The sequence below is a fragment of the Drosophila albomicans genome, chromosome 3 (assembly GCF_009650485.2).
Source record: "Drosophila albomicans strain 15112-1751.03 chromosome 3, ASM965048v2, whole genome shotgun sequence".
Lineage (NCBI taxonomy): Eukaryota > Metazoa > Arthropoda > Insecta > Diptera > Drosophilidae > Drosophila > Drosophila albomicans.
The window spans coordinates 1,061,534-1,080,255 of NC_047629.2; the positions used below are offsets into that span (position 1 = coordinate 1,061,534).

The window sequence follows — 18,722 nt, forward strand, 5'->3', positions numbered from 1 at the left end:
CACACACCCGGGCCACACACTCCAGCCAAGTCACGCCTCCACACGGTAGTAGTGCTTGTGCTGGTTATGATTTCGATTATTGATTTTATCTTGAGAACACACCGTGCCATGCCTCGTGCCTCGTGCCCATTCTTGAGCTCATGCTCTATTTGTGCCACTACTGAAAGCGGAAGCACTTAAATTCCTGCGGTGTTTCCGTTAAGCAATAGCAACAGCTACAGCTACCAACCATCCAACCACGTGACCGCGTTACAGTGTTTAAGCAGCTGCCAGGCATTGACTATGACATGCACAGTGGCAAGCGACATCCTGGGCAGCTACATCCTGTCTTGCCCAGTCCAGTCCAGTCCAGTCCAGTCCAGTCCAGTCAGCTAGCCGGCTTTGGCCTCAAGGCAGCCAAAAATCACAACGGCAAAATGCGTCCATTGTCAACGCCATCACTGAAAAGCAACAGCAGCACCAAACTGGGACAGATCCTTCTGACCACACGCGGCGCTTCGCAAAAAATTTAAGAAAGCTAAAGGCTAATGTGCTCGACTGTGAGATGCCCGCTACGCATTTTGTTAAATTAATAAGCGTATATTTGAAGTAGTTGTATATTTGATATGAATATTATATACATTTGCACGACCTCAAATTACTTAAGCCAGTGATTTTTGCTTTGTCACATTGTTTCTCGCTTTATTTTAATTGTTTTCTTAATTGCGGATTCTCACTATTTAATGAAGTTATGTTATGATTACTTGATCTGCAATATATACACAAATATAGCCAAGTTTGTTTCGTCTCTGCTTTTCTTGTTGCCACAAAGTTATAGTAACCTTCTACCGCATCGGTAGCGGGTATAAATACAAACAAACCCATTGAGCACGTGCTGCGATAAAGTGGCCAATGCCAATCGCATTTGGTGGCATTTGACGACGTGGTTGCTGTTGCATTTGGCTTTAACTATGGTGTAGGGCAAAGCAGTCGACTGGTTGAGTTTTCCAGTTTGCCGCGTAGGCAGATGTGGTTTCTTTTGGATACAAATATTTGTATACTCTCTAACAAAATAGAGGTAGGAGAATGCCTATCATGCAATATAAATACAATGTTCTAGGATACACATAAGTACCAAGGTTTAACCAAAGGGTAAGGGTATTATAACTTTCTGCCGGCAGGAAATGTATGTATGTAACAGGTAGAAGCAGGAGGCATCTCCGACCCTATAAAGTATATATATTCTTGATGAGCATCAACAGCCGAGACGATCTAGCCATGTCCGTCTGTCCGTATGTCTGTATGAACCACTGGATATCAGAGACTATAAGAGATATAGCTATAATTTTTCGACAGCATTTGTTATGTTTGCACGCAGATCAAGTTTGTTTCAAATTTTTACAATGTGGTATATTGTGCCGTCTATGGTGTATTAAATGTGGTACTATATCGGTATACCAAATATAAAATACCATTTGATATATTTGTAGTATTTTGTAGTATTTTCGGTATATTTTGAAAATAATACCGCAATATTTTGCTTTTATTCAAAATGGGTAGCGGGTATCTCACAGTCGAGCACATTCGACTGTGGCTATCTTGCTTGTTTATATAGTGAACATGCGTACAACTATTTCATAAAATACAAAAAGCATCCCTTAAATATCTACTATAGTTAAGAGTAGTCCATTTATTTTCGCGACCTTTGGAAACTAAGCAATTAGATTTCCATTCACACGATCAGTGAACAGGTGCGGTTAAGCCATTTTAAAATGGCTTTCATAATATCTGAACAAAAAAATGTTGGTATAAAAAAAAAATAAACAAGTAATATAATAAGTCATAAATTTGTATATTAACATTCTATTAATTACCTTAGAAACTTATTTTGTTTATGCGTTTATTATGTGTAACTTCAACGTTCGTCTATAGCTTTCTTACTTATTTTCCTTTCATTTGTGTGTCTTTATATTGTATATGTGCAATATGTTATTTTAAATAAAAAAAAAAGAAATGATTAAATTTGTTTTACGTTATTTTAAGACACAACATAAGCAGAATTCACAATATTCTTGCTGGAAAGCGAAGAAGTAAGACAGTGTGACCATTTCGTCCAATTTAGGGATTCTCATAATGTTGATTTTTGATGACCTTATATAAACGATGATATACGATCGTATACTACATTTGTTTATATGTCAACTAAAAATCCTTTAAAAAGGGTTGCTTAAAGAACACCGCGATACACAGGGTATCACCACAAAATGTATCCGCGACTTGCGCCAGTTTCGAACATGTTATTTTTATTCCCATAACATGGCTTGCATGTTTCTGCTTCCTTTCGTTTGTCGTTTAGCCTTGAAGCTTTTCAGTGTTTCTTTGGTTGCTGTGACTTTGCCGGTGCCTTTGCCTCGCACAGAAGGCAGAAGTAAACATTAATGTTAGCGTTAACATGTTTTGCTTACTAACATGCCATTGCCTTGTACGCTTAGTTTGCCCTATAGCCACAACACACACACACAAGCACACTTTCAGATAAAACGAGGAAGAGTACGAGTGTGTATAGAAAACTGCCTCAACTTGGCTGATTTGTTTGCCTTTATGCCAGTGCTCCCCATTCTCATCTCATTGCCGGTCTGTCTTTTGCATTCAGGGCAGTTTGTTGTACTCGTATTTTAGTATCCAGCAAAAGAGTGAGTCTCGAAACAGTCACAGCCCATCGCCTCATTTTCGTTTAATATTTTACAGCTGAACTGTTGCTTCGGTTGCTTTTGTGTCTGTTGCTGTTTCCGTTTTTTGTCCCAGTCTTTCCGTCCCGCTCTTCTCTTCCTTTTGCGCTGTTGCTAAACGTTGTTCACACAGTTTCTCTTTACTCATTTCCGTTTCCGTTGCGCGCAGCCTGCAACTGTTTTTTCTGCTCCTTCGTCTTGCTCTTGCTCTTGCTCAGTTTTGCTCTTTGCTGTTGCTGTTGTTTATGGTGGGCAAATAGCAGCAGCGCCTTGCGCCTTTTGAGTGTGGCTCGCTGACTTTTTGGCAACAACTGATTAAATATTTGCCCGCCCACGCTTTTGGGTTTGAGTGGGCGTGGCTTTTCGGTCGTTGTAATTTATTGAAAATTATGAAAGCTTGCCAGCAATGTTTTGACAACCCGGAAACTTGGTCGCTCCTTCTGGCCCAAAGCTGATTAAAATAGTTGTGCAATTAATGTTGGCTGCTTTGCGGCTGCGAAGACAACAACAAACAAACTTTTCAACCAAAAGTAACAGCAGCAGCTGCCACAATCAATAATTAAGGTATTTTTTAAGCGGACTACTTAAGTATCAAGATATCTTTGTAGTCTCAAATCATGTTTGATAATATAATAATTAGGACACTTTATTGAAATAATGCAAATATAAATTTAGCGAGTGAGCGTTTTCAAAATGAAAGGAAAAACAACTTAGCTCAGCGACAGTGGAGTGTGCTCGACTTCTTAAAATAAATAATATTCCAAAAAAATACTGAAATATGCGCAATGTTCTAGCCAAAAAAGCGTTGTTTTGCATCTAATCCCGTAACTAACAATCGAGAAGTGTCTTCGAGTCATATAAATTAATATCGCGAGGTAGTTTATTTTAAATGCCAAAAACGAGAGATGCGAATAATTATCAACGATCGCATTCAACGGATCCTTTTAATGGCGTGGTTAAAATAAAATCACAAACTAAACATAAACTGATTTTTCAGAAAATTAATTCCGCATTAATTACGATTTGTAAGGGAAAATGTGTTCTCAAAAAATTTTTAAATCTGAAATCAAATGTTTAAAATTTTTTAAACAAATTCTGAAAACTCGAATATAAACGATTATCTATCAGTGAATAATGTTTGCATTAATTCTCTATACATTTTTTTAAGCATGTTAATTTTTTAAATTTATTTTTAGTGCAGCTTTTATTTACTTCAATTGTTACAATTTTGCTGTCAGGACAAACACATACCAAGCAACTTGCATACACGCAAGCGCCCACAAGAACCTGAAAAAGTTTTCTATTGCCGAAAAGTGAAAAGTTTTGATGTGAAAGGCCTTGATGGCGGCGCAGCGTTGACGTCCTTCTCCCATTGCAGATGCCTTTTTCCTTTTCAATTGAGCAATTTTTGCTTATAAAGGGGAACGCAAGCAACACAAAAAGTTGAAACCGATTGTCTTTTATATATACATATATATTTTTTGTTCTTCTCTTCTTTATATTATTTCTTGTGCCTGCAGCTGATGCAGTCGCTTCAGAACAGAGTCGATCCATGATGATGATAATCAAGACGATAATGACTACTGCGAAGGCTATTTGCTACTGATGATGATGGATACGATTACCAGTTGGCAGCACATTCAATTTTCTGTCTGAGTCGTAGTTTCATTTCCACTATGCAGTCTGCAGTTAAGACCTTGGCACTCATTGTTGCTATTTTTGTTGTTATCAACTTACAAATTGGCCTTAAAGCGATTATCCTAAGTAAATGGCGATTATGCTCAACAGAACAGTTGGTTAACTTTTCAAAAACAATATGGTAAACTTTGCCTTGGGTCAAGTTTTCTAAGCTGCAGTTAAACTTATTGACTTAAATTGTTGTATGGACACCAGTTGAATGCATTCCATTGTATTCTTTGCGGTAAATTGAGAAATTATTACATGCACTCTTGTAATTAATATTTAATTGAATATCATTCTTAGTATCAATGAATAAAAGTCGTTTTTATCAATTTTAAATTACTTTTTAAAGGCATTCAGTGAATCTTCTTAAGAGTTGGTTTCTGACATTGCTCCCTATCAATAATATTACATTTGTTTTTTGATTATTCTCTTTCCTTGTACATCGCATATTGCGCATACGCCCGAGTGGTCAAGCAGAGCGGCTGTTTACTCGTTTATCGCATCATTCGCTTTTCCTTGTATTTACACTGGAGCTCTTTTCATCTTGTTCACCTTTTAGCGACGATTTCCCTTACAATTAAGGAGCACAAATTAAGCGATTTTCCGTTTTCTTTTATGGAGGATGCCATCATCTTCAATCCGATTATCTTCATTTTCATTTTCATTTCCATCTTCATTGCACGCTCTCTCACTCTCTTTCAGTCTCCATCTGTTGTTTGTTGTTTGTTTCGCACTTGACCTTTTTGCCACTCTTACTTTTGCTTGCCTTTGATTATGGCCTACATTATTTACACGCAACATTAACAACAGAAAAGAATAATAATAACAGCAACAGCATCAAGAGAAATCCGTAGCCAGCTGCTTCATTTGTCAGTCAGAGATTCCAAATATGCCATATAGTATATACATAAGTATTGTCGTATAAATATGCCTGCGACTCGTTGAATTTCGTATACGACATGAATTTTTAATCAAAGTTACGAAACGTATAACACACCTGACTTCTGCCAGAGGGTGGAATCGCAGAGTAAGCCAGTTGGCTTATTGAAAAGAGCAGAAAGAGTGTCAGCACATAAAAGCGAGTACACATATGAATTTAAGAGGTGTTTTCCAACAATTAATTCTTTAATTTTATACAAAAATATCTAGACTATCAAAGAAATTGAATTTTCAATCATCTTTACTTATTATACAATTTATGATATTAGTAATCCGATTAGCACTATTTTATGCATTTCATTTACCTAATTTCATTTATTTTATTTTACCCAAACCACCAAAAATTTAAAGAATTATTTTTGTTAAGTTTGAATTGATAATTTAACTTTATGACGAGTCTTTTGAAATCTCTCTTTGCTCATGGGAAAGATTCTCATTTTTAGAAATTTCTCTGTACACCCTCGCATATTAACATAGTTGTATATCTCATGGCTCAATCTGTCAATCTCACGACGCTTATATTATTCTCATTGGTATGCAACAAACGCAGCAGCGAATCACTTTTAGCTTCATCAGCCCTTTACCATCCTCAGCATTTACACTATCAGATGGGAATAATCTTGGTCCACACATTCTATTGTGTTCTCTTCTAGTATTTTCCTCCATTATTTGAGCTGTGCTCTCCTGGGCGCATGTTTTGTCCCGAAATTGACAAAAGAAAGAATATGAAATTGTCTTTCGCTGGCATTTTGTCAATTTCAAATTGGCAGCTTGAGTCAAATGAAGTACTTAGGGACAGCGAAAAAGAGTTCTTCTAGTGCACTGCGGGGAGCAATTAATGGTTGAACTTGCGGACCGTTTAATATTGCAATAATTTAAATAAGTACAATTTACATTCCCAATATGCAACATTTTATTCATGAAAAATTCACTTAAATATATTACAATTTGGCATTATGTGGCCACATCAACGCCCTCAGTAATAACTGTAAGAATAACATTGCAAAGCGGCAATAAACGCCGAACAATTTGGCACTTAAGTTAACATTGAAAGGTGGGCCAAAAAAAAAATTTATGTGCATTTTTATTAAAAGCTCATTGGGTTCCTTTCCCCACCTTTTTCCAACTCCATCGTTTTCTTGATTTCTTTCTTGCCATTTTCGTTTCCTTGCTTCATCCCTTAATGAAAACGCACACGTAATGCCATAAACATTTCCACGGTTAGAACCGAAGCCAAACCAAAACCTTATCGCCGTGCTTAGTATGCGATTGAAGGTCACCAAGTTAGAGGCAACAGTTTGGGCTGAAACCATGAAGTCTTTATAGCCCAAAATAGCCTTTTCATGTGCCTGATTAAGCACCCAAACACACACGCATACCCAAATCGGCATGGCCAACCAGTTGCACAAATTGAAAATAAATTAAAATAAAGCGTTTCAGATGATCGACTGCCCAATTATGTTTTCTGTATCTTTTCTTTGCACCATTCTTCTAAAACTCGAGTACTAGCCTTTTTAATATGCAACATTTGATACGTTTTAAATGACCAACTATAAGATTACTCATTTCGTTTTTGTTAAGCCAATCCCCAGAATCTGTGTCTGTTTCGCTTAAGTATCATTTTAAAATATGCACATATATTAAATAAAGTGGCCTAAAATCATAACAGTCGTATAAATTCCTCCGCAAACGCATTACTAGCATCTCATAAGCATAATATACCCCTAAAACCGTCTGCGTACTAGTATAAAAAAGGCAACACATACGCCGCGTTAGCCGCGCGGGCAATCAAATGAAATAAAAGTGAGCCAAATAGCTCAGGACATTGCTTTGATGCAAGCATCGCCCATTGCGCCGTTAGATAGCACAGTCCACAGCCCACAACCAACGCCCACACACCAGCACACACACATACATATACACACACACGCATACATCAACGCCATCAGAGTGCGCTTTTAAAGTGCGCTGAAGCGTAACGAGCGCAACGACCGAGCAACTTAGTCGAGTTACTTTGTCTATTCTATTGACGCTTTTATGCTACAACAGAAAATACTGCGAAGTTGGTCTTTTATTTTACTCGCTGTTGTTGTTTGTGATTTTTTTATTTTTATTGCAGTTTATAACTTTATGACGGATCGTGTCATAAATTCGTTTATAGCAATCGAATGAGCTGCCTCGGACAACGTCTCCATTTTTACATTGCCTACTTTAATTAAACACACGACTGACCACCAGCTGGATATATTCTGCGCTGCACGTCACTGCAGCAGATAACAATAAAATTGTTGCTGAGCTAACTTGCTCGAACAAAGTCGCAACAAAACGAATCGTGCGGAAATTTTTAAATGCGCCTAAAGTTGCCCAAGTATAAAGAGAGCTGCCGTGGCACACTCACACGCACACACTCACACTCAATACACAACATGTACATAGCTGTGTGTGCTTGTGTATTCGTGTAGTTGGCTTTGGGACTGCCATTGGGACTGGGATTGGGGGTCTACTACCTGTAGCATATATGTATAAAGTAAAGTCTGCATAATTATTTCATGCGCGCTGTTTGACTTGGGATTGGGAATAAGAGACGCACAGCAGGCAAATATGCAAAAGGGGGAAGCTGAGACTGCTCTCTACGTACCAAACCAACTACATATATGTATGTATGTATGTATGGTATAAATCTAACTATACAACAAATGTGCACATGTGCGTGTTAAAAGCAGCCAGAGACATCCTATAAAATACCTAAAGAGGGTGCTAAAGTTAATACTCGTTAGTGTTGTTCGTTACTTATTTAACGTTCCTCCTTTTCAATTCGCTTTATTTGTAGGTATACTATTATATTTATATATAGTATTATATTTATTATTTATTCAGTTTCGTAAATGTTTGCATTTTTACATTAAATTTCTATGGTGAAAATTAAATTTACACAACCTATGAACGCTCGTGGAAGACATAAAACCCCAAATGAATAAAATATGGAATAGTGAACTAGTGCTGGGTTGCTCGAGAGTGACTGAAAAAGAGTAATCTGCTCACTTAAGAGCTTGTGAACAAGTCTTTTTCTAGTTATTCTTTTCAGTTCACTTCACTACTCACTGCTCATTCGCTTACATGTTCACTTGGAAACTTGTTATTCATTGCTAGATTCTTTGGAATCATTTGGTGTAACCAATCATTTTTTGTGTGTGTTCTGTAATAAACTTTTAATATTATTCTTCCTGTCTGAGTTTGTTTACTTTTCCACCCCCAAACAGCTGTTTAAATCATACGTCTTTGATGTAAAGTTTATACTGTAAACCTTTGCATTATAGAATGACATCAAGCAGATGCGTTTGGTGTAAATAAGGTATAACCATTAAAAGTTAACAACTGAAAAAAAACTGAACAAAAGGAACGATGAATGGAAACTTCAATTCGTTCACTTCACTGGATAGAATATCTTTAATACTAGTGCAAGTGAGTAGAATTGAATATCCCCTTTTTTAGCTGCGCCACTGTCAGTAGCAAGGACTTTGTGTGTTTGGTTTACGAGTCGCCAGAGTGTCTGAATTGATGACTTGTGCGTGCTTTAAAAGCCATGCTTTAAGCGCAACTATTTCTTCTTCTAGTTTGTTTTCGCTTCCAGCTACTATACTACGCACAATTGCATATCCCGCCTCTCGAGCATATTTCCATATAATGTATACTGTGGAATAATTTCGGTTCGCAACCTGCATCTCACATTTCAGGTCATCAAATGCGTAATCAAATGAAATACACGAGAATAACAAACGTAGCAGAAGCAAACACGTAAATAAAAGCAAATATGCTACAAATAATTCCACTGAAATCTGAAATCTTTTCAGAATTTGCATAATTTTTGCCGACATGCGTCCACGTGTCGTATTTTTTTCTCGTTCAGTTTTCTCTCCTTGCCGTGTCCAGGTCGTTCAATAAAAAAATAAAAAAAAATATAGATATAAAAAAATGCCACAAAAATGAAATTTCAAATATTGCTTGCGTATTTATTCTCAACATTTCCGCCGCAGAACTACTTATGGCATACGTTGCTTACTAGACCAAGTATTTTATGTCTTGCCCAAGGGCTTCTGTTTATGTTTCCATCTCTATGTCGAATTCATAGTTGTAGGGGAATAAACTGAGAGACACAAAAATTATTGCCTAAGTTTTGAATGTACAGCACTATATTTATGAAATTTTAACTGCAGTATCTATAAAGGTTAAGTGAATTATTAAATTATAGCTACGCGAAAATGTTTACTAAATTAATTAATATGAAAAAATAAAATAGAAAGAATAAATTCATAATAAGAGAAAAGGTGAATAAATTATAGGATGGAAGATAACTACTTTAAGCCGTTACATAAATTCTATTGCCAAGGATTTTATATAAAAAAATTAAAGGTATACATTTCTAATTAAAAGTCTGGATGTATGTATGTAAATATGTAAACATAAATATTACAAATGTTTTCTTATGATAATTTTCTGACATTTTAAATTTAGCAACCTCCGAATAACAAACTTTCTTGTTGATGGTGCTACAGGAGTATGAGGGAAGAGAATTTGCGTCACGAATTTAAAGGCATTGCAGCAAATGACAAAAAAAAAACTGAAAGCGTTCTATGTTTGTTTATATAATAAAATAGAAGAAATGCGCACCTTGTGCATATTTTGTTGTTGTTTTTTCAACTGTTGAGTTGTGCTTTTGACAGGAGGGGAAAATGCAAATCGTTTTGGTCCATTGATGGGCACTGAAGCCTGCCGAGTCCCGGCTTAAAATTGAAGCTGTGCACTCACCAAATTGCCGGCTGTCGCCTGACGACTGCAAACTGCAACAGCGAGCGTATTGTGCTGCCTCTGAGGCAACTAAATGACAGTAGCAGAAACAAAAAAAAAAACAAAAGCAATAAGAACAACAAAAAAATGGATAAAAGCAAACAAGGGCATACGGCAACAGTTTGTTTGTCAAAGTGTTGAAAGCGCGCAACGCATGCCCGAGGGAACCGTGAAGTGGGGCGAAGATGGGAATACAAAGAACAGTCGTAGAAAGAGATACAGATACAGATACGTTTATATCTACAGATAGAGATAGAGATGCAGATAGGAATAAAAAAGACTGAGATACATTTACAAAAACAAACACTGGCATAGGCATGTTTGCATTGCAGATGAGCAACTGGAGGCTGGTGGGCACGGAGCTTTAAATATTTAGGCAGCACTTACAGAGGATAACAGCAAGAACATCAACAACTAGCGTAAAGTGTAACCAATGAAATTAACCTGAGAGGATAAAATTCATTGTCGCAAGAACACATTGAACTGAGCTCGGCTAATTTTGAGCAATATTTTGTGGCTTTTGTGGGCCTTCAGAGTGGGAAGACCAACCATCAACAGCCCCATAAAGAGGGAGGGTCTGGTCTGGTCTGGTCTGGTCTGGTCTGAGAGTGGTGTGCCACAAAAAAAGACAATCAGTCTGCCACTGGCAGAGACCGAGCCCGAGACTGAGACCGGGGCCGGGTGCTCATGCGGAAACGGAAGTGACAGTGTATGAAAAAGATGGACGGGCAGCACTCGCAAGGACGTCAAGGGAACGAGAAGTCTGCAGGGCCTGAAAAAGGCACTGGGACATGAATATGAAACGCACTTCGTAAATCGTAACAATTTTTATCTTTATCGTTATCGTTATCGCTGTCCCTGGCAAACGAACTGACAAAACCATATGCATAAATATCTAAGTATTTATATGCCATATGCGGGCACGCTCCTAATGTGCCTCTCTACCAGAATGTGTGAGTGTAGCTATGTGTTAGATAAGCTATTCAGCACCCTGCACTTGGCTGCTGTGATATTTTCTTTAAGCTTTGCCATTTCCAGCCTCTTAACGACAAATACAAGCTTTATGCAAAGAACATTAATCATATAATTAAAAGGAAGTATTTTAATTTAATGCATGCTAAAACTAACTTATAATCAGACACTGCATAGAAATTCAATACGAACAATTCATGTAGTTCATAGATGTTAATAGATTGTACGTAATAAATTAAAGTGAAAATATTGTTAAGAACAAATTCAGATAATTGATGAATTTCCACAGAGAAGCGCAAATAATGATTCGTAGAGAAATGTTTTCTTTTCGACTCTAAAAATGTTATAAATTTGAATTCCAAATTCATTAACTTTAGCATGTCCCGTCTATCTATTATTTATTGTTGCTCGGAATTCAAGTTCGTTTTAGATTTTTGTCATTTGCCGTGGCAAGATCTGATAATCTGGAGTATTTTGTACATATATATGTATACCAATTATATTAGTTTTCGTAATTTTGAATGCAACTGAATATCAGTATACTAACTAAATGTATCATTTGGTAAATTTCGTTATTTATCGATATATTTATTATTGTTTTGCTTTTATTAAAAATGGATAGCGTGTATTTTACAGCCGAAAACACTCGATGGTAGCTATCTTACTTATTTTATCTAAAACTGTAAAATTTAATGGTTATATTGTGTTGTGGTTATATTGATCTCCTAGCACAATTAATATTTTTTTGAGTTCGAAAATAATTATGAAAGTTCAGTACTAAACGAGTGCATATAACAAAATCAGATTGATAATTCACCATCGTTGATACCCCACAACTATGTTATGTAATATTCACATTAAAATGTATAAAATTATATAACTAATCATGTTTATTGTTATACATGCATTGTTTATACATGCATTTTCACTTCCCTATTTACGTCGACTGCTACTCATCACGGAGCTTTGCTATGCTCGTAATTGTGGTTTATGTCTTAGTTAGCCTGAGATGGAAATCTTTGAGTGCTGATTTATGCATGCTGTACTCTGGACTAACTACTTGAGTGTCATCTATCGGCGCATTTATCTTGTGGCAGGTCAAGGCTTCCTAAGCATCAGCAGAAGCAGTGAGCTTCAGGGTTGTGCGAGCTGAGGAGGATATTCCACACTCAGTTGTGTCCCATATTATTATGCAACAGCTTCCAATTGCCACAGCTACAGCTACTGCCACAGCCACAACTATTGCCACTGCTATATACATCCTCAGCCATCCGTTGTCATCTGCTATGCTATTATTTATATTGTGTTAAGCACTTTAGTACATCCTAATGCGTAGTGTTGTCCCCGCTTCCCTTCTTCTACTACTTCTGCTCCATCTCTCTTTTCGCGTAAGTCAAAAGAATGCCTCAGGCATTAGAAGTGATAGAAAGAGAGCTGCAGACAAAGCATTCGGCAGCTCGTCACCCAACGCTTCCAATGCAGCATTATGACAAACAGGAAATGGGCAACCAGAGCAATGCTCAGCCAAATACATTGAAAAGCTTGCAACGTTCCTAACAGCCACGAAAAGTGCACGTAAAAGCTGTAAATTGCCACTAATAGAGTGCAAATAGCTTTAAAGTCGAAAGACGCAAAGGGAAAAGGACGGAAAGTGAAAAGTGAGAGCAAAAGCATTAGACAATCGAAACTAAAATACCCTCACTGATATTGTGCTGTATATTGGAAATGCCAAAAATTTATCTTTCTTTTTAATTTAATACGGTAAGCTAGAATAATTTATTAAGTTCTTAAAATGCGCAAGTACTTTAGTGTCTCTTTTTAATTATTTTCTTTTCGTTAAATTCTGAAATAACTTTTTAAGAAATATTTTAATATGCTTGCATCAATATATGTTGTGTGAGTAAAACAGCCTCCTAGATCTTACAGTCGATTTATAAGGGGATTGACATTTTTATCAGTTAATGGTTCACTCATTTAGTCAGTTAAAACAAAGAAGTTAACATACAATACAGTACAACTCTACGCACTTTTTGATATATAATCGCTGATTAAATGAATCGATCTACAATTTTGAAATCTTTATATGATGATGCACGCGTCTTGAATAACATCAAATAATTCTCTTTTCGTTATTGCACAATCCATTATTTAAAGTGAATAGTGCTATCAAGATCTAACTAGCCAAATACCTGTCAAATGGCTATCTCAAATTGGGTAATTTCATTGCGAATTCCCACTTTTATAGCATACCACAATTTCCACTAGCTTATTGTTGTTTTTTTCTAAAGTCTGACCTTTAACGAAGCAGCGTTGTGTGTCTGTTGGCTGTGCCAACATTTTGGCCATGGAATTTGTATTAAAATGTCTATGGAAGACGAGCCAAGAAATATTTGTTCTGCCGAAAACTATTGCGAGGGTCCACGAACAACGCAGATGCCATAGTTTTCATGTAAAGCCACAATAAAGCAAAAGGCATCTGCCCCATGGCATGTGTGTGTCTATGCCTTAGTATATATGTAAGTGTGCGTGTGTGAGTGTGTATGCGTGTGTAAGTGTGGGCGCCAGGAAAACAATTTTCGAAGAATTTTACAGCTGAGCGCGCCACTGGCAGCTATTCGTGGCTATCAAAAAACGGTGGAGGACTGGGAAACTGGTGGTCGAGTGGCAAAAATGGCAACTAAAGTGCGAAATAAATTTAATTTACTCAAGAGCCTTGACTAATTGTCATGGTAAATCAACGTGTGATAGATGCAACAAGTAAGGCCCAAGGACCTGTCCACCCACCACTGCTTTCTCAGCAAATGATTAAATTTGACAAGAACAGCCAGTTCATCATTTAGCAGCAAGTCACTCAATTAGCCAGCTAGGCTCAGACACAAGTACCGCAGTTGTTAGTTTACAACACCGACGCGTCGTCTTAAGAATTCAAAGCACATGGTGAGTTTCATCTAGCGTCTATTCCCCTGACTAATTTCATATGCGAACTTCCCCTTTGAAGGTTAAAGTTCAGTATACATACATACATATGTATATAGTAGTATGCTACAGGGGAAACCGTAAAAACCTCATCGTTAGCTTTCACCTGGTCATAACTGGGGTGGAAGCAGCTGAGCAGCTTCAGCTCGATGCGACTGGGTAACTGGGTGACTCTGAGCAGCTCGGAGACTTGGCGACTCTATTCAGAGACTGCTCGTCCAAGAGTGCGGGTTTGTTTTCATTTACTATCTGGGATTTGAAATGTTAGCAGTTAACAGCGAAAAGCAGAGAGAGCAAAGCCTGCTCTCTTTTTTTTCTCAATCTAAAACTGTTATATTGCCAAGCTTATCGATTACACAATAGCTTTTAAAGCTTGAAAGCTTTCAAATAGCTTTACCTCGTGGTTTCTGCCTCAAGTTTAACGCAAAGTTTTATTATCCAGGTATTTTAGAGCTTTCAAGAATTCACAATAGAATCAAAGCTTAAATAATGGTTATGAATTCTGGATTCATGAACGAAAATCCAATGAAATCATTTTGATCCAAGTTCATCATGAAAAGCTTATCTGTGGGAGTCAGGTCGGTTTTCTCTTTGGTGAAAGCATCATCAAAGTTGCTAATGTCCTTGCGATGTTTCTGTAAAAAATTAAGGAATTACTTAAAATAGTTGATTATTATATCGGTCAAGTAACACACAATCTTGGGCACAATAGGTGGTTCCATTTCTCCAGCTTCGGCCTTATCCCAATCAATCAGACGGTAGAAAGGATGTGTAGTAATTTCTTGCTTGGCATAGCGACCAGCTCCCAGACGATTGTTAGGTTTCTTTGCTAGAAACTTTGGCAGAATATTACAACTTTTAATAGAATATTTTTAGATTTATGCTTACACTAGTGATAATATCCATGGCTTCCTGTGAAAAGTGCTTGGGGAAGACAGCCTTCTTTTCCTTGATATTTCGGAAAACGACGTTATCATCCTCACCTTCAAAAGGCGCCTGACCTGCCATTAATTCGTATAGCAGCACTCCAAATGACCACCAGTCAGCCGTAGTCGAGTAAGGATCATAGCTCACAATCTAGAAGCAAATAATGAAAAAAAAATGCATTCTTGAAAAAAATTCATACGATTCTAATAGAAGCCCACCTCTGGTGCCATATAGTTGGGAGTGCCACAGAAAGTGCGTGTAGTATGTCGATCAGTGACGCCTTCTTTGCTGAGCCCAAAGTCCACCAGCTTGACGTGTCCTTCGGCATCAAGCAACACATTGTCAAGCTTTAGATCGCGATAAATAATCTCACGTTCATGTAGAAAGAACAAAGCAATTGCAATTTCCACCGAATAGAAACTATAAAAGAAAACTCAGTAAATATATTAAACCAGTAAGAAGTCTACAGTCAAGTTTGCCCGACTGAAAGGTACTCGATCAAATAATAAGATTTAAAATACGTGCTTTGATTAATAATTGTAAAAAGGAGATATTTCAAATGTTTCCAAAACAAATGAACCCACAGAAACATTTTTTTATAAATAAGATGTGATATACCCGCTACCCATTTCAATTATTGCAAAACAGTGTGGTACTATTGTTAAAATATAGTAAACTAAAAAATTATAAAATATACCAAAGCCTATTTTTGGTATATCGATTGACTATTACATTCGAAGTAAAAAAAATATACAAGATTGTCAACCAAAGCAACTAAGATCCGAATGAAGTTTTTCTGCGATATAAAATTATTTTTTAGATAACTTCTATGACTATTGTTAATATTTAAATCGTGACTATAGAAAAAAGTCCTTAATCCACGAGCAAAAACATCTGGTTCTTAGACGAAAGAATTGTAGAAAAGTGGTCGGAAAAGAAAAATTTATATAACTTACACGGCCACTGACTCCTTGAAACGTCCGTATTGCTGCATGTGATACATGAGATCGCCTCCTTTGCAGTACTCCATGACGAAGAACAAGCGATCCATGGTCTGGAAACAAGAATGCATTGCAACAAGGAAGGGAGGTCGACCGGACAGAGCAAGGATGCGTTTCTCATTCATTGGCAGCTCCATGTCATCTGTTTGAATGATGACATCCTTGCGCAACACTTTCACTGCATATAATTCGTCAGTGCCACGGCGCTCAGCTAGTAGGACCTTGCCAAAGGATCCTTTTCCGATGACCTTAACAAAGTTAAAGTCCGCTGCACGTATCATGTCCCGTTTGCTCATGTTATGTGGCATGTCCTTGTTGTCCATGCGACGCTTCTCATTCGGTTTACGCTCATGCTGCGCAGGATGCGACAATATACTGGTTGCAACTAAAAAATCAGACTCTACTCACTTGGACCTCATCTCGTAGACGTGCCATGTCATTAATGACATCCACGCAGGGAATGTTGTAGTGCTCGCCCTCCACTTGGGACAGAAACTTGTACCAGCCATCGATGGGCTCCTTTTGCAGCTCCTCCAAACTGAATGAGAATGAGCCCATGAAATCATTGCGCGAGGTACGATCCCAATCCCAGATCTCAATCAGCAGTCGCTTCTCCCTGTCCTGCGGCTGCAGTTCACTTTAAAATAATAAAATAAGTATAATTTCTGAAGCTATCAAGTGTCACTTACAAGGTCAAGGTTTCGTTAAAAACAGGATTGAGGTTCTTCTGTATGGTCTTGGTTTTCTTTTTAGTGCGACCCGAACGATCGGGATGCATTTGAACCGCCACATAAGGATCACTGAAGCCGTTGGTATCCATGGGAATAAGATTGGCAGCTTCTTTGACTGCAATAATGTACAGAGATAAGTTAAGTTCAATAATTTTAAGGTCACACTCACTTTCCACTTTGAGATTGTTACCCTTGAGCTCCACATAAAGCAGCAGCTTGCCACGCACTTCACTAATGTCTGCACCACACATGGGCGGCACTTGGTCCTTGCACTGATGATGCACATTCAAATTGCAGTCTGCGACGCAATAGGATAAATAGGTAAGGATTTGTATAGGGCAGCTTTATTTTATAATTAACGGTTAGAGTAGGGCACCTTAAACCTCATAAATTATACATATATATCCTTGATCAGCCAAATCAGTCAACAAGTAAGAGAATAAAATCAGTATGTTTAAATAGATAAACAAGAATTATAAAAACTAGAACTAGTGTTTTTGGTAGATCAAGTTTTTTTTTCAAATTCCTCCAAGTTTGAGAGAGATGGAATAATAAAATACATACAACTTTTAAAATAAATATATATACATATATATAATAATAAGGAGACACTGTTGGATTCATCAAAGCGCTATTTGGTTCTAACCCTAACATTTAAACTTCCTAAGCCTAAACTAGTTCTGCACTACCAAAAATGTTGCATTAAGCTCTCACTCTTCGCCACACTGGACTTGCCTCATTATTTCACTTTCATCCATCACTTACTTTCGCACTTGACGCCTTGATGGGCAACACCATGAAGCAACATGCCGCACTCATCACAGAAGGTAGGCGTTGTGTATGTGGTCGAGATCCAGCCGTGTTTCACCTTCGCACAGTCAGCATCGAAATCGGTGTCCTTGCCAGGACACTTGAAAACCACAAATTTGCAGCATTTCTGATGAATATTAAAGCGGCATTCTGTGTAGCAAAACTGTTGAATTTAATTTTGAATTGCTAGAAATTCTTTAACATACCCTCGCACTGAAAACCTTGTTTTCCAAAGCCCCTGAAAATTATCCACGGCGCCGCATGCAACAATGCAAAGAGCAACAAAACGTGTCAACTTACAGAATGCTAATTAAATTAGGCGACGCAGCGCTTGCAAGCAAGCGGCAAAAAAAAGAAACTTGCACAATCCGAGGGTCGACAGCACAAATAAATGGGTCGTGGCTATATTTATCTTTTGCGGTTTTTGTGGTCCTCCAGCTCACTCACCAGATGAAGTCCTTGCAGTGGCCGCAGTACATTGGCTGCTTAAAGAAACGCACTGTGAACCGATGTCCGTTCACAATCTCCAGACCCTTCCGCTTCATGGCGCCCTTACGCAATCGATTCTTCATATAGTTGACAATATTCGCTTCCCCTGCGATTTCCACCAGGTTAACTGGTGCTTTTCCACCAGCTGCAGCTCCTGCTGTAGCTGCCGCCGATGCTTTTGGTGCGGCAGGACCTGCTGGTGCAGTTGCTGTGGGCAGCACTGTAGCGCCAGGTGTTGCCACTGCTGCGGCCGCCATGGCTCAAAAGGATACTCCAAGGATGTCAAAAGAAATATTGCCTCAAGCAATACCGCGCTATTCGACGCGCGACTGTCAACTGACCCGCTGCAGTCGATAGTTAAACGCTGTTGAACAAAAGAAGCCATCCAAGTTTTTACCCAGCAGTTGCAATGCTTCTCCAGGTCTAAAGGTCAATAAAGTACTTATGATCGGACTTGCATTTTATTTTTGTATAGTACTGGTATGAATTGCACTTTTACTAATTAACAACTATGTAAAATATTGCAGAAGAAAACAAGTAAGATAGCTACCGTTGAGTTTTCTCGACTTCCATGGAAAAATACCAAATTAATATATTAAATAATAAAATATACAAAAAATATGGCTTATGCCAAAATATCA

General features: G+C 37.7%; 1 protein-coding gene across 1 annotated transcript; it reads right to left on the reverse strand.

The window, feature by feature from the left end:
• Positions 1–14,527: 14,527 nt before the first annotated feature.
• Positions 14,528–18,412, reverse strand: LOC117570406 (protein kinase C, eye isozyme). Its single transcript, XM_034252030.2, has 11 exons — positions 18,040–18,412; positions 17,799–17,830; positions 17,548–17,742; positions 16,952–17,080; positions 16,741–16,897; positions 16,460–16,688; positions 16,007–16,404; positions 15,269–15,470; positions 15,012–15,200; positions 14,819–14,959; positions 14,528–14,758 (listed from the first exon to the last, which is right to left on the reverse strand). Exons 1-11 carry the CDS (start codon positions 18,336–18,338, stop codon positions 14,606–14,608), a joined length of 2,124 nt encoding a protein of 707 aa, XP_034107921.1. The 5' UTR covers positions 18,339–18,412; the 3' UTR covers positions 14,528–14,605.
• Positions 18,413–18,722: the final 310 nt, after the last annotated feature.